The sequence below is a fragment of the Pan troglodytes genome, chromosome 15, assembly GCF_028858775.2.
Source record: "Pan troglodytes isolate AG18354 chromosome 15, NHGRI_mPanTro3-v2.0_pri, whole genome shotgun sequence".
NCBI classification, from domain to species: domain Eukaryota; kingdom Metazoa; phylum Chordata; class Mammalia; order Primates; family Hominidae; genus Pan; species Pan troglodytes.
In genome coordinates this window covers 71,595,479-71,612,672 of record NC_072413.2, presented here as the reverse complement: position 1 = coordinate 71,612,672, position 17,194 = coordinate 71,595,479, and the positions used below count along the sequence as shown (strand labels likewise).

Here is a 17,194-nt window from a genome sequence, read left to right as displayed (position 1 = left end):
GCATCTTATAATTAATAGCAGCTTAGATTCAATTTAATATATTTAAAACTCTAAAGGTGCCCAATGGAAGATATCCTTAATGAATTATTGCTGGTGCTCTTTTTTTAAAAAAGAACCCCAAAGAATAACAAAAGAAAAGTTTTTAAACTATGTGAACAAATGTGAACCTGAAAGAATCAATTCTTCAAGACAAATCCTGAGTAGTTAACTGGGCCTAAATTTAAAACGAGGCCTAAGCTAGGCACAGTGTCTCACATCTGTAATCCCAGCACTTTGGGAGGCCAAGGTGGGAGGATCACTTGAGGCCAGCAGTTCAATACCAGCCTGGGCAACATAGAGAGACTCCATCTCTACAAAACAAAATTTAAAAAAAATTAGCCTGGCATGGTGGTGCATGCCTATAGTCCTAGCTATTTGGGAGGCTGAGGTGGGATGATCGATTGGACCCAAGAGTTCGAGGTTACAGTGAGGGATGATCGCACCACCACATTCCAGCCTGGGCAACAGGGCAAGCCTGTCTCTAAAAAAATTAAATTAGATTAAATCAAATTAATTAGAGCCAAACAGCCATCTGCTTACTAAAGGTCACACGCATACTCTGAGTTCCCCCCCAAAACACACCTCTGTTCAACTTTGGGACTTCCAGAGTTCATATGAACCAACCAATCAGAACTCACCTGAATCAACCAATCAGCTCACTTGACTCAACCAATCAAGGCCCAGCTGTATCAACAAACCAGAACTGAATGAGTTTGAATCCTTTATTTGCATAAACAGACCTGACTGAGAAGGTGGGCAGGAACTTTTGCTATAAAACTCAAGCCCTCCCTTTGTTCTCTGGAACACACCTTCCTTCTATACCTAAGGATGCATCTAGCCATATGCAAACTGTTCATTGAAATAAAGTCTCTTCCCTCCATTTTCCTTTTGAGAGAATTTTTGTTCACAAATATATACCATTATGTCTAGAAAGTAAAGACATACTAATAAGCAACCCTTGGGTTAAAAAGAAAATTATAAAATAATGAAAGAAAAAAAGTCAAAATTTGGGGAATATAATACTAAGAAGGAAACTTGCAGATTCAAATATATTTGTCAAAAAATAAGAGATAGAAAACAAATGAGATAGGCGTTCACACATTTGGCAAAGTACATCATTACAAACCCAAAGAAGGTAGAAGGAAATACAAAGGAAAAAGTCAATGAAAAACAGAACGAGGGGATAAAATAATTAACAAAACTAAAAGTTGGTTCTTAAATCCCTGGAAAGCCTGATTGAGCAAAAAAGAAGGCAATACAAATTGAAAATATAAAATGAGCCAGGCATGGTGGTTCATGCCTGTAATCCCAGCGCTTTGGGAGGCTGAAGTAGGAGGACTGCTTGAGCCCAGGAGTTCGAGACCAGCCTGGGCAAGGCAGTGAGACTTTGTCTCTACAAAAAATAAAGAAAAATTAGACCGTGGTGGCACTGGGCGTGGTGGCACATGACTGTGGTGCCAGCTACTCTGGAGGCTGAGGTGGGAAGATCATTTGACCCAGGGAGAGAGGGTGCAGTGAGCCAAGATTGCACCACTACACTCCATCCTGGGCAACAGAGCAAGACCCTGTCTCAAAAAATGTATATAACCTGAACAACATAGCAAGACCCCGTCTCTGCAAAAAAATACAAATATTAGCCAGGCATAGTGGAAGGCACCTGTAGTTCCAGCTACTGGGGGGCTGGGGAACTGGGCAGGGGCTGAGGCGGGAGGACCACTAGAGCCCGGGAGGTCAGGGCTGCATGAGCCTAAATGGTGCCACTGCACTCAGCCTGGGTGACAAAGCAAGATCTTGTCTCAAAAAACAAACAAACAAAAACCACACATACACATATACAGAAAAAGAGAGAGAATACAGAGAAATAACTATAGACACAGAGATTTTAAAAATAAAATATGGCTGGGCACAGTGGCTCACGCCTGTAATCCTAGCACTTTGGGAGGCTGAGGCGGGTAGATCACTTGAGGTCAGGAGTTTGAGACAAGGCTGGCCAACATGGTGAAACCCCGTCTCTACTAAAAATACAAAACTTAGCTGGGCATGGTGATGTGCACCTGTAGTTCCAGCTACTTGAGTGGCTGAGGCAGAAGAATTGTTTAAATCCAGGAGGTGGAGGTTGCAATGAGCCAAGATTGCGCCATTGCACTGCAGCCTGGGCAGCAGAGCAAGACTCTGTCTCCAAAATAAAAAATAAATATCGTAAGCAAACATATGGCAATAAGGTTTAAAACCTAGACAAGGCATACATTTCTATAAAAAACATAAAAGTGTCAAAACTGTCGTAAGAATCAAGAAAATTTGAATAGACCAATACTATTTAAAATATTAAAATGATAGATTTACCCTTATCCTCCTCCCCCAATACTCCAAGCCTAGACACTTTTACAATTGAGTTCTACTAAGCTTTCAAGGGTATTCCCTGTAACAAGTTGTTTCAGAAACCAGAAAAAGAGGGAAAGTTGCCAACTTATTTTAAGAGGCTAGTATAACCTTGATGCCATAACCACATAAGGAGCCCAATTTACTTTTCAACATGGATTTGAAAATCCTAGATACAATATTATATCTTCAAGCTGGACATGGTGGCTCATGCCTGCAATCCCAGCACTATGGGAAGCCAAGGCTGGAGGATCACTTGAGGCCAGGAGTTTGAGACCAGCCTGGACAACACAGCAAGACCCCATCTCTACAAAAAGAAAAAGAAACAGAAAAAAAAATATTAGATTGTCAAAGCCAATGGTGTTTATTGAACCATGATCAAGAATAGATTATCCCAAGAGTACAAGGAACACAACAAAAGAATCTATAAATATAACTAATTAATGGATTAGAGGGGAAAGTCACATTTATTTCAATAAGCATGGAAAAAGTACTTGATAAAGTTCTACATTTGATGTTAAAAGCTCTCAGCAGCTGGGTTTGGTGACACATGCCTGTAGTCCCAGCTACTCAGGAGGCTGAGGCAGAAGGACTGCTGGAGCCCATAATTGAAGGCCAGTCTAGGCAATATAGTAAGACCCCAGCTCTTTAAAAAATAAAATAAAAGCTCTCAGCTAAAAATTAAAGGGAAATTGCCTGGCCAGGCACAGTGGCTCACACCTGTAATCCCAGGACTTTTGGAGGCTGAGGTGGGAGGATTTCTTGAGGTCAGGAGTTTGAGAACAGCCTGGGCACCATAGCAAGACTCCCGTCTCCAAAAATAAAATAAAAAATAAATAAAAAGAAAGGGAAATTCCTTGATAAAAGCTATATAACAAAACTCTATAACAAACACCATACTTAATGGAGAAATGCATTTATTTCAGCAATTATTAATTGTCTATTATCTACCAAGCATTCCTCTATGTGTTTAGGTATATCAATGAACAAAACAGAGATTCCTGCCTTCGTGGAGCTTACATCTATTAGAAGGAGCAGATGATAAAAATATATACAGTTGGCCCTCCATATCCTCAGGTTCCACATCTGCAGATTCAACCCACCTACGATAGAAAACATGTGAAAAAAATCCACTAAAAAGTAACAATAACAACAATAAAAAATAATACAAATTGTAAAAACAATGGCCAGGTGCAGTGGCTCATGCCTATAATCCCAGTACTTTGGGAGGCTGAGGTCAGAGGATCACTTGAGGCCAAGAGTTGAAACTAGCCTGGACAATATAGTGACACCCCATCTCTACAAAAAATAAAGATAAAAAAATTAGCCAGGCAAGGTGGCATGTACCTGTAGTCCTAGGTACTCAGGAGGCTGAGGCAGGGGGACTATTTGAGCCCAGGAGTTCAAGGTTGCAGTGAGCCATGATTATGCTACTATACTCCAGCCTGGGCTACAGAGTTAGACCCTATCTCAAAACAAAACAAAACAAAACAAAACAAAAATACAATATAACAACTATTTAAATAATATTTACATTGTATTGCATAGTATAAGTAACCTAGAGATGATTTAAAGTATACAGGAGGATGTGTGTAAGTTATATGCAAATACCACACCATTATATGTAAGGGACTTGAATGTCCATAGATTTCAGTATCCTAGGGAGTCCTGGAACCAATCCCACATGAATACCAAGGGAGAACTGCATACAATAAGAAAATTATATAGTATATTAGAAGGTAACAATTACTAAGGAAAAAGAAAACACTGGAGGTGAGTAAAGGGTATCAGAATGTATGTAAATGTGTGTGGAGGATGTTAGTTTCAAATAAAATGGTCAAAGTGGGCGTAACTAGGAAGGTAACATTAAATATATTCCCTTTAGAAATCTCAAACAGCCTGGGCGCGGTGGCTCACGCCTGTAATCCCAGCACTTTGGGAGGCTGAGGCGGGCGGATCATGAGGTCAGGAGATCGAGACCATCCTGGCTAACACAGTGAAACCTCATCTCTACTAAAAATACAAAAAATTTGCCGGGCGTGGTTGCGGGCGCCTGTAGTCCCAGCGACTCGGGAGGCTGAGGCAGGAGAATGGCGTGAACCCGGGAGGCGGAGCTTGCAGTGAGCCGAGATCGCGCCACTGCACTCCAGCCCTGGCGACAGAGCGAGACTCCGTCTCAAAAAAAAAAAAAAAAAAAAAAAAAATCAAACACATCAGCCGGGCACAGTGGCTCATGCCTGTAATCCCAGCACTTTGGGAGGCTGAGCTGGGTGGATCATGAGGTCAAGAGTTCGAGACCAGCCTGGTCAACATGGGGAGACCCCCGTCTCTACTAAAAATATGAAAATTAGCCAGGCGTGGTGGCGGGTGCCTGTAATTCCAGCTACTCGGGAAGCTGACGAGGAGAATTGCTTGAACCCAGGTGGTGGAGGATGCAGTGAGCCCAGACTGCACCACTGCACTCCAGCCTGGGCAACAGAGTGAGACTCTGTCTCAAAAAAACAAAAACAAAAACAAATCTCAAGCACATCAAGGATCACTTCTAATCACCACTATGAATAATAATTATTATTTATAATAATTTATATATATATATTTATTCTTCTTCTCCTGGCCGAGAGAAGATATTTTCAACATGAAACCAATGAGGACCAATATTTAGAATACACAAGGAATGCCTAAAATTCGAAAACAAAAAGAAAAATGGAAAAATTGGTAAAAATATGAACAGAAAATTCACAGAAACTGAAACCCAGATGACTAATAAGAATATCAAGAAGGCTGGGCATGGTGGCTCACGCTTGTAATCCCAGCATTTTGGGAGGCCGAGGCGGCCATATCACCTGAGTCCAGGAATTCAAGACCAGCTTGGGCAACATGGAGAACCCTCTCTCTACTAAAAACACAAAAAAATTAGCCAGGAGTGGTGGTGCAGGCCTGTAGTCCCAGCTACTCGCAGGGGCTGAGGTGGGAGGATCCCGGGAGATGGAGGAGCCCTGATGGGGCCACTGCACTCCAGACCAGGCAACAGAGCAAGATCTTGTCCCCCCAAAAAACAAAAACAAACAAACAACAAATATATATATATATATATATATATATATATATATATATATATATATGAAATGAGGTGTTATAACACATCGAGAATCAGAAAAATGCAAAGTAAAACAATGGAATACCAAAACACACCCTCGGATTGGCAAAAGTTAGAAAATTGGTGAGCACATAAAGAAAGGGGAACTCTTGGCCAGGCACGGTGGCTCACGCCTGCAATCCCACCATTTTGGGAGGCCTGGGTGGGCAGATCACTTGAGGTCAAGAGTTTGAGACCAGCCTGGCCAACATAGGGAAACTCCATCTCTACTGAAAATACAAAAATTAGCCAGGCGTGGTGGTGAGTGCCTGTAATCCCAGCTACTCAGGAGGCTGAAGCAGAAGACACTTGAGCCCTGGGGGCAGAGGCTGCAGTGAGCCGAGATTGTGCCACTGCACTCCAGCTTGGGCGACAGAACGAGACTCTGTATCAAAACGAACAAACAAGAAGAAATGGAACTCTCCTGCACTGCCGGAGGAAGTAAACACTGGTCAAGCCATTCTGGAAAGCAGCCTGAAAAGTCCCTAGGCAAATTAAGTATACATAGACCCTATGACGGTACAATCCCACTCCTGGGTGTGTTTCCAAGAGAAATCTTTTGCATGGGTCCATAAAATAGTATTTTCACAACACTGTTTGTAGAAAAAGAGTTGAAGCCATCTAGCTGTTTATTGCGGCAATATAAATTTGTATAAGGTTTAACTGGTTTCCCTATGGATAGAAGGAGTCAAAAACTCAAATGCCTGAAGGTCCTCATGGACATAACTAATAGGTAAAACTGGCCAACTAAGGACAGGACTAGTGTAAAGAAGATAACCTCTACTCAGCTCCAGACAACTGTTAGCAGGTGGGACTTGGGGAAAAGAGCTACCCTAATATACCATACTTCTTCAAATTTAAAAACTCCATTGAGTAACACCTTTATTTTATGTATCATTAAGTAAGAAAAGATGCTGCCAGTTATAACACACTATATCTCAGTAATACGAAAATGTGAAAAAAAGTGTCCAATGGTGAAACATGATATTTCTTTTTCTTTTTCTTTTTCTTTTTTGAGACAGAGTCTTGCTCTGTCGCCCAGGCTGGAGTGCAGTGGCTCAATCTCAGCTCACTGCAAGCTCCGCCTCCCGGGTTCACGCCATTCTCCTGCCTCAGCCTCCCGAGTAGCTAGGACTACAGGCGCCTACCACCACGCCTGGCTAATTTCTTTTTTTTTCTACTTTTAGTAGTGATGGGGTTTCACCATGATAGCCAGGATGGTCTCGATCTTCTGACCTCGTGATCCGCCCACCTCGGCCTACCAAAGTGCTGGAATTACAGGTGTGAGCCACCGTGCCCTGCCCCAATATTTATTTTTCAAGAGAAATTGGAAATTTTGGTTTTAATGTGAAATATCATCATTTGAAGACATTGTCCTGAAGTGGCAGGTCATAAGGGGGAAAAAAAGACACTGAAAGATATATTTTTTTAAATTGAAATACTATGTGGGTCAATATTTCTGGAGGGACCCAGGTCTGCTAGTTTGCAGACTAAGCTAGTTCTAAATACAGTCATGAGCTGCATAACAAGTTTCAGTTAACAACCAACCACATATAAGACAGCGGTTACATAAGATTGTAATACTGTAACTTTTCTATGTTTGTTTGTTTATTTGAGACAGGGTCTTGCTCTGTTGCTCAGGCTGGAGTGCAGTGGTGCGATCTCAGCTCACTGCAACCTCCACCTCCCAGGTTCAAGAGATTCTCATGCCTCAGCCTCCTGAGTAGCTGGGATTACAGCCACTCGCCACCATGCCCCGCTAATTTTTGTATTTTTAGTAGAGGCGGAGTTTCACCATGTTGGCCAGGTGGATCTTCAACTCCTGACCTCAGGTGATCTGCCCGCCTCGGCCTCACAAAGTGCTGGGATTACAGGCTTCTGGGATTACAGGCGTGAGCCACCACACCCTGGCCGCTTTTCTATGTTTAAATACACAAATACCTTGTTTCAACTGCCTACAGTATTCAGTACAGTAAAATGCTGTAAAACTTTGTAGCCTAGGAGCAATAGCCTACACCATCTGGTTTTTGTAAGCATATTCTATGATGTTTGCAAGGCAAAACTGCCAATAATGTGTTTGTTAGAATGTATCCCTGTCATCATTAAGTGAATTATAACTGTACTGGTTCTGATTCTCTATTTGAAGATTTTCAACAATCACCATGGTTCATACTTTCATAAATATTTAGGTCTGAGCCTTTCTTCACCTGAATATAAACCTAGGTTCCAGAACTTTTAACTTTCCTTGGCAGTGATTTTCAGCTAACTGCTTGGGGAACAAAGTAAGGAAAGCAGGGGGGAAACTACTTTTTAAAGAGTGGTATTTCATCTTGTTGAGGGCAGGCATGACTTCCTCATCATTTCCATCTCCTGGGCTCAATTTCTGCCCACTTATATAGCACTGGAATCACAAAAAGAAGACAAGTAATTATGCTTCTTCTTCACAAACATCTCTATCCAGTAGGACATCACATACTTTGCTCAATAGCTCTGGCTGGGTCTGCAATCCTTTTCAAACGACTAGTTAGAACTACCAAGTATGTAAGCAAGAGAGTGAACACATCAAGTAAGAGTTGAGGAGCATCTCTAGGTAAAACCATTACTTCATAAAGAGCTCTCATTGGATAGACAGCTGGTAGATTTCAAACCTAAGGCAACAGCATTTCTCAGTGTGGTGGGATGCCCTCCAATTTTACAATCACTTGAGGTGTGTTGTCGAAATGCACATTCCTGAAACCCCCAATCATATTAAAAATTCATAATCTGCATTCCAACAAGCCCATACCTATGCATACTGAAATTTGAGAATCACTGCTCTAATATATCCATCAGAGTGTGCTTTACAGTGTCACCTAATAACTGCACTCGTAGTCATTCAGAAGGCAACCTGGGTACATCACAGGTTACGAAAACTGCTGCAATCCGTGTTATACAGAACCCTCTGGTAACCAGCCCCTCCCTGCATCTCGACGGGGGGGGGGGTGTCACTAAAATTACTTCTATGTAAAGAGATATCTTTATCTACACTCTCCTTCCCATCACCCTTCCCACTCCAATACGCTCTTTTTAGAGAATTTTCTGCTCTTCGCCCTCCCTTTTCTCCTGTCTGAGTCCCTCCACCTTAACCCAACCTCCGATCCACCCCAGGCCGCCCTCACCACAGACCACCCCCGGCCAGGGCTTCTCTTTCGCCTCGGGCCCCTGACTCCACAGAGCTAGCGTCAGCTACCGGCTCCCTTCCGCTGTTCAAGGACCCCCAAACCCTCAACACTCCACAGTCACCCTTTTCACTCTCAATCTTCTCTCAGCTTTGGCTACGCGGCCCGAAAGGTACTCACCATTCCGGCGGTTGCTACTGTCACTGCTCTGGTTGCTAGGGCCCGCGGGGTCAGTGCGCGTGCGCACTTCTCGGCGCTCTCGGCGGAAGCCCTATCCCCGGCAGCGGTCCTTTCTCTCCGCCCTCAGGGTGGTGCGAGCGGGGCATTGTGGGACTGCGTGGCGGCCGCCGGGGTCCTCCCGTCCGGCTGTTGCTGGCTGCCCTTTTGCTTCCTTAGGTCTTAACCCCGCACAGGAGTAGTCAGGACCGAAAGCAATTTCAGCTGATCTGTAGTGACTTGTCCGCCTAAAGTTAAAAACCTTAAAACGTCCCCCTAACAACTGCCCTTTTCATAAAATAATGTTCTTAATTCCTTTGCCCTACCGATGGCCTTTCCCACTCTTTTCCGGACGAGGGGAGAATAAGCGGCTTGCTGTAATTTCCCTCTCCATCCCATCCCACTGAGAATACCAGAGCCAAACTCCACCGATTTTATGTTTCTTTACCCCGGATCCTCCAGGGAGCCAGAGGCAGCTGAAAGCTCGGTTCCACATTTTAAATATCACAAATTGTTGGTTTTAATCATCAGGGTGTCTTTTTTTCCCCACCTACCAAATGAGCTAAAAATTATTAACAATAATAATAATTCATAGAGTTGCTAGGGGTATGGTGAAGTAGGGACACACAAATACGCTGCTGTTTATAATTGATACAGCCTTTCTGGAAGGCTGTTGGCTGTTCAAAAACTTTTGCACCCTTTGTGATCCAGCAGTTCCACTTCCAGGACTTTATCCTGAGCACAGAGATGTATGTTCAAAGCTTTAATAGAAAAAAAAAAAAAAACAACTCAATTATCAACAGAAGAGAATTGGTGGCCGGGACTGGTGGCTCACGCCTGTAATCCTAGCACTTTAGGAGGCTGAGGAGGGCAGACCACTTGACCACTTGAGCCCAGCCTGGCCAACATGGTGAAACCCCGTCTCTACTAAAAATACAAAAATTAGCCGGGTGTGGTGGCACGCGCCTGTAGTCCCAGCAATTCCGGAGCCCGAGGCACGAGAATTGCTTGAACCCGGGAGGCGGAGGTTGCAGTGAGCCGAGATCGCGCCATTGCACTCCAGCCTGGGCAACAAGAGTGACACTCCGTCTCAAAACAAACAAACAAACAAACAAAAAGAGAGAGAAAATTGGTTAGTAGTATTGAACATCCAATGCAATAATGTACTTCCACTAAAAAAGTACAATTGACTTGCTGAAACGCATCTATTCACATCCAAAGATAGTCATATTTCAAGTAAAAACAGAAGTTACCAAACAAAATAGTTGGTACGATTTTCCTTTAAAATTATACATAGTGGCCTGGTGCAGTTTGTTCATGCCTGTAATCCCAGAAATTTGGGAGGCCAAAGTAAGAGGATCCCTTGAACCCAGGAGTTCAAGACCAGCCTGGGCAACGTAACAAGACCCTGGCTCTGTAAAAAATAAAAATTAGCGAGGCATGGTGGTACACACCCATAGTCCCAGCTACTGGGGAGGCTGAAGCAGGAGGATCATTTGAGGAGTTTGAGGCTTAGGTGAGCTCTAATTGTGCCATTGCACTCCACCCTGGGCTGTTGAGCCAGACCCTGTCTCTAAAACAAAAAACAAAACAAAAAAATGGAAAAGTTATACAGAGTACACACACGTATATAAACATATATCTAAAAGGATATTTATGAGGGTTTAATGTTTGCTGTGGACTGAGTGGTGGTACACCAAAATTCATATGTAGTGATCTGGTGAGTTTCAGTTCTTTGATACTTTCTGAGATGTCTGGGGGATACCTAAATTTTAAGCTTTAAAACCGGAAGGGTCAATTTCTATGTTTATTTTTTAAAAAACTGTCTATGGGACTATTGGATAGGTTTCAAAATCTTGGTACACTTCACATAAAGAACATTTTGAGTTCCAGATTCTCAAAGGTTAAAAACATTCACACAGAAAATAAAAGAATTATATAACTTGGACCCTTCTTTTGTTCTTTCATATCCTACAAAATGACAAAATAGATTCCAAAACCTGTTCACCAGAGAATGTGTGGGTCTGCTTGCTCTTATTTCAGGCCTGGATAAAATAAGTTGAAAGAAAGTTTAAAAATAGTATTGAAGGCCGAGCGTGGTGGCTCACGCCTGTAATCCCAGCACTTTGGGAAGCCAAGGCAGGCAGATCACCTGAGGCCGGGAGTTCCAGACCAGCTTGACCAACATGGGGAAACCCCGTCTCTACTAAAAATACAAAATTAGTTGGGCGTGGTGGCGCATACCTGTAATCCCAGTTACTCTGGAGGCTGAGGCAGGAGAATCGCTTGAACCCTGGAGGCGGAGGTTACAGTGAGCCAAGATCACACCATTGCACTCCAGCCTGGGCAACAAGAGTGAAACTCTGTCTCAAAAATAAATAAATAAATAAATAGTATTGAAACAGTGTTCCCTAATTCAGAATATCTAGCAGACCCTTTGAAAAGTATAAGTAAAATAGTGTTAAATGATACAAAACAGAACCAAATAGAATATGTTAAGAAATCTTTAATTTTTAGGGCCTGACACAGTGGCTCACACCTGTAATCCCAGCACTTTGGGAGGCCGAGGCGGGCAGATCACTTGAGGTCAGGAGTTCGAGACTAGCCTGTCCAACATGGCAAAACCCCGTCTCCACTAAAAACACAAAAATTAGCTGGGCATGGTGGCTCATGCCTGTATTCCCAGCTACTCGAGTGGCTGAGGCAGGAGAATTGCCTGAACCCAGGAGGCAGAGGTTGCAGTGAGCCAAGATCGCGCCACTGTACTCTAGCATGGGCGACAGAACGAGAACCTGTCTCAAAACAAAACAAAGAAATCTTTAATTTTTAAGCAAAAATGTGGACCAAACAAAAGAGAAGAAAAAATTGTCACATTTAAGAAATGAGTTAGAGATTAAGCAAAATAGTTAAAAGTTACATACCTTAAAATTTTAAAGAACTTAAACCCTAGGATAGGCACTAATTCTTAAGGTTGTTTATATAATAGAGAAGTTTATCAATTCAAATTAGAATTAGCTGACTGGGTGCAGTGGCTCATACCTATAATCCCAGCACTTTGGGAGGCCAAGGCAGGAGGATGGCTTGAGGCTGGGAGTTCAAGACCAGGCAGGGTAACATAGCGAGACCCCATCTTTAACAAAAAAAAAAAAAGAAAAAAAAAAAGAAAAGAAAAATTAGCTGGGCATGGCAGCATGAGCCTGTAGTACCAGCTACTCAGGAGGCTGAAGTGGAAGAATCACTTGAGCCCGGGAGGTCAAGGCTGCAGTGAGCCATGATCATGCCAGTGCATTCCAGCCTGGGCAATAGAGCGAGACTCTGTCTCAAAAAAAAAAATAAAAATAAAATAAAAATAAAATAAAATAAACCTTGACCAGGCATGATGGCTCATGCACTGCATTGCAGCCTGGGCAACAATAAACCTCTTTTTAAAATCTTACACAAGGGCCAGGCATGGTGGCGCACGCCTGTAATCCCAGCACTTTGGGAGACCAAGGCAGGTGGATCACTGGAGGTCAGGAGTTTGAGACCAGCCTGGCCAACGTGGTGAAACCCCATCTCTACTAAAAATACAAAAATTAGCCGGGCATGGTGGTGCACGCCTGTAGTTCCAGCTACTCAGGAGGCTGAGGCAAGATAATCGCTTGAACCCGGGAGGTGGAGGTTGCAGTGAGCTGAGATCGCGCCACTACACTCCACCCTGGGTGACAAAAGCGAGACTCAGACTCAAAAAAAAAACAAAAACAAAATCTTACACAAAAACCCCTGAAATCAGGAAGTGGTGTTTACACACACACACACACACACACACACACACACCTTTTTTTTCAGTTTTTGGAGACAATGTCTCACTTGGTTGCCCAGGCTAGATAGGCTGGCATATAGTGGTGTGATCACAGCTCACTGTAGCCTCAACCCCACAGGCTCAGACGATCCTCCTGCCTCAGCCTCCCAAATAGCTAGGACTGTAGGCATGTGTTATCACCCCCAGCTAAATTTTAAATTTTTTTGTAGAGACTGGGGTCTTGCTATGTTGTCCAGGCTGGTCTTGAACACCTGAGCTCAAGCTCCCACCTTGGCCTCCCAAAGTGCTGGGATTACAGGCCTAAACCACCTCACCAAAGCCTGTATTTTTTCTTGATGTTAATAATTTGAAACTTGTATTCAATTTTAAAAATAATGTTAATTTGGGGGAAACTATTTAATAATACTATAAATTAGGGCAACAACTCTTCAACCTCTGCCAACAAGACGCCTCGCAAACCACTTTTTTTTTTTTAGATAAGAGTCTCACTCTATCACCCAGGCTGGAATGCAGTAGACCAATCGCGGCTCACTGCAACCTTGGCCTTCCAGGTTCAAGCGATCCTCCCACCTCAGCCTCTCAATTATCTGGAACCATAAAAGTGTGCCACCACACCTGGATAATTTTTTGTATTTTTGATAGAGACGAGGTTTTGCCATGATCCCCAGGCTGGTTTTGAACTGCTGAGCTCCAGCAATCTGCCCACCTCGGCCTCCCAAAGTGCTGGGATTACAGGTGTGAGCCACCGTGCCCAGCCGCAAACCAGTCGTAAGCACAAGATTACTGATCAACCAAAATCAAAGTCTAGTAATTAATATCGTTACCTTTCCCTTCAAATACGTAAAGACAAATGGCAACTGCAAAACTAAAACTAAATTATAATGAGGACCAGAACTTTTAACATGTTTCAATTCTATACATTTTAAGTGTTTAGAATAAAAACTCATAACTTCATCTAAGATTATTCTAACAAGTTAAAGCTCACCCACAAACTGTAATTAAGTTTTTGGTGGAGAAGGTGGAAGGTGGAAGGGATAAACTCTGTCTTTCCCTCAGATAATTACATTGTCTACATGTGTAATTATCAATTTGCAACTAGAACCTAGGACCTGCCTGTTTTAAAATATAATTTCAAACAAAAGTGTGAAGGAAAATTTTTAAAATTACACCAAGATAAGGGAACTTTGGAGAATCAAAGCAAGTGTTTCTCAGTAATTAGTTGCCATTCTAAAGACAAATATCTTAGAGTTCCCAGCTTTCTCTAAAGATCCTGGAACAGGGTGCAGCTAGACACATATCAAAATCTGATTAACAGCAGAAAATATTCTGTGACTTCAGTCCACCACCAACTAGCCTCTGAGTCATCCTACTAGAATTCACTCTAGCCTCTGACTATTATGAGAAAATTATCATAACCCAGTTGTTCCTCATCACAAAACCAGGGGCCTATATGCATGTATTCACCCCTGGTCAAAACATATCTAAAACGGCTGGGCGCGATGGCTCACGCCTGTAATCCCAACACTTTGGGAGGCTGAAGTGAGTGGATCATTTGAGGTCAGGAGTTTGAGACCAGCCTGGCCAACATGGTGAAACCCCATCTCTACTAAAATACAAAAATTAGCTGGGCGTGGTGGGAGGCACCTGTAATCCCAGCTACTTGGGAGGCTGAGGCAGGAGAATCACTTGAACTCGGGAGGTGGAGGTTTCAGTAAGCCAAGATCAAGCCACTGCACTCCAGCCTGGGCAACAGAGCAAGACTCTATCTCAAAAGAAAGAAAGAAAGAAACACATATCTAAAACTTCTGGGACAGATGCAGCAAACAAATAGTCATACATCGGTTTTTTAGATCTTTGGAGGTACAGAAGGTGGCAGGAAGAGTAGGTGGGTAAGTGGCAGCTTGAAAGCTGGCTTTCGGTTAGCAATTACCTTGAGTTAAAGCTCAAACAAACCAAACATAGAGAAATATGGATAGTTCCAAAGCTGCAGGCTGTGATGAACTTGAATTTAGCATTTTTATTTCTTTTAAAAGCTTGCAGATGACCATGAAAAGTTCAGATCTCAGTCATTTTTTGATAAAAATATTCAGTCTGTCTCTGGATTTGCTCTGAAGCATAACTAAATTTGAGTGTCTAGCCCAGCGAGGCTGCACATTCCTGTAATCCTAGCACTTTGGAAGGGTGAGGCGGGAGGACTGCTTGAGGCCAGGAGTTCAAGACCAGCCTGGGCAACAGAGCAAAACTCTCCCTGCCTCTTAAATAAATGAATAATAAATTTAATTGTCTAGTTAGCCTTTACCCTAAGTGCAACTGCAAAAACTCCAAGATCTTCCAAGACTCAATCTGAGCAATAGCATGAGCTTTGAGCTGCCCCCACTCCCAAAATAGGCACCCTCAATACAGGATCCAGGGCTACAGAGAAAAAAGGACTGTAAGGGGGAATCTATTCTGTGGCCAGCATTGGAATAGCTTAAAAGAGTAAAATTTGTCTTCCCATGTTCTTTGAGACACTTCACAGCTATGTCAGTATAAACAGAGCTCTTCCAACGCCTGTTATCCTCTCCAACAATAAAAAGGAAATGGGCATTGGCTTTTTCTTTTTTTCTTTTTTCTTTTTCTTTTCTTTCTTTTTTTTTTTGAGACAGAGTCTCGCACTGTAGGCCAGGCTGGAGTGCAGTGGCACGGTCTCAGCTCACTGCAAGCTCCGCCTCCCGGGCTCAAGCAATTCTCCTGCCTTAGCCTCCCGAGTAGCTGGGATTACAGGCATGTGCCACCATGCCCGGCTAATTTTTGTATTTTTAATAGAGACAGGGTTTCACCATGTTGGCCAGGTTGGTCTCGAACTCCTGACCTCAGGTAATCCACCCGCCTCGGCCTCCCAAAGTGCTGGGATTACAGACGTGAGCCACTGCGCCCAGCCGGCACTGGCTTTTTTAAGAGGGATACAGCTTTTTTGATAGGCTTGTCCAAGGGGTCTTCCAGTGCTTCTTTAACCATATACTCCTCAATCAGTGGCAGAGATTCTGTCTAGGTTAAAAGGCAGTCCTAGCAGGATCAAGCTACCACAGGTAGGGCGTAGTTGTGTTTGAGATGCAGCCACTGATGGTCACGAACACAGCTATATTTGGGAGAAAGCTAGCCATGGAAAATGCCAACTCTGACCCTTTGCCTGAGCCAATCACTGCAATGTTTGGACCTTTGACCTGCAGATTGAAGAAAAAGAAGGCAAACACGGAAAGAGACAAAGGAAAAATGAAGCATAATTGTTAATGGGATCACCAAAGTCCTCAATAAAGGAAAGTCCTTTTTTTTCTTTTTTTTTTTTTTTGAGATAGAGTTTCGCTCTTGTTGCCCAGGCTGGAGTGCAATGGCGCAATCTGGGCTCACTGCAACGTCTGCCTCCCAGGTTCAAGCGATTTTCCTGCCTCAGCCTCCCAAATAGCTGGGATTACAGGCATGCTCCACCAAGCCGGCTAATTTTGTATTTTTAGTAGAGATGGGGTTTCTCCATGTTAATCAGGCTGATCTTGAACTTCCGACTTCAGATGATCCGCCCACCTCAGCCTCCCAAAGTGCTGGGATTACAGGCGTGAGCCACTGTGCCTGGCCAGAAAGTCTTTTATGAGTTTTTTAGAGTTATCAGACAGCTCTAGTATTTATTTATTAATTCAACAGGTATTTGTTGCAGGTATTTTCCAACCCATTAGTAACACTTCCTTTATTCACTCTCTTCTGGAGTAATTCGTTCATTTCTCTCATACCACTCACCTTTGGGTGACTTTGCACAAATTTAACTGCCTCTTCAAAGTAATCTAAGTTTAAGTCTTTCATGGCTGGAGGTAGATCTTCATAGCCAAAAAATGGCAAAGCAGAGTAGCAAAACCTCAACAAGCCAGGAGACTTGCTCGAGATTCACTTAATCCTCCATCACCAAATATATCAATGAGATCAGCAAAAGGACCATCACCTATAACCCAGGAAAGGGAATGAATCTTGGGTTAGATGACAGAACATTTACCTAGCCAACATTTTCTAAATGAAAATTAGATTGTATAATTTATCTTTTTTTAAAAAAACTACCTACTTGCTTTGAAAAGAAAACATCTGTTTTGTGGAAATGGATTTATTATTGTGGTTGAAATAGACATTTATTTGAGCTATTTTGATTCTATAAATGTAAAAATATTTTTATATTTTTTTCCCTGTGAGTTAATCACCGGTAAATGGAAAAAAAGAAAAAGAAAAATCGTACCAAATACATGGAAAGTGTTTTGGTTTGAAGTACAAGTCCTGATAAGTCTAAGCAAATAGTTCTGCAAGCTTTGAGTTATGTAAGAATAAAAATCTCCTTTTTTTTTTTTTCTTTTTTTAGACAGGGTTTCACTCCCATAGCCCAGGCTGGAATGCAGTGGCATAGTCTGGATTCACTGCAACCTCCACACCTCCCGGGCTCAAGCAATTCTT

At 42.7% G+C, this 17,194-nt stretch overlaps 1 protein-coding gene across 5 annotated transcripts in view; it reads right to left on the bottom strand.

Annotated features, from left to right (window-relative positions):
- The window catches only part of DNAL1 (dynein axonemal light chain 1), a 51,253-nt gene extending 42,275 nt beyond the window's left edge, over positions 1-8,978 (bottom strand). The window contains exons 1-3 of one of the 5 annotated variants that reach the window (XM_063793010.1): positions 8,893-8,957; positions 2,565-2,725; positions 678-723 (exon numbers count right to left, since the gene is read on the bottom strand). Coding sequence is in view for 1 of the 5 variants with exons in the window: in XM_001141594.6 (XP_001141594.1) it covers positions 8,893-8,895 (3 nt within the window). In the remaining 4 variants the exon portion in view is untranslated. Of the gene's footprint in view, positions 1-677; positions 724-2,564; positions 2,726-3,438; positions 3,522-8,892 lie in introns of those variants that run through there. The other 4 variants (XM_016926378.2, XM_063793011.1, XM_003314467.5 and 1 more) reach the window with 4 other exon arrangements.
- Between the last annotated feature and the right edge of the window lie 8,216 nt (positions 8,979-17,194).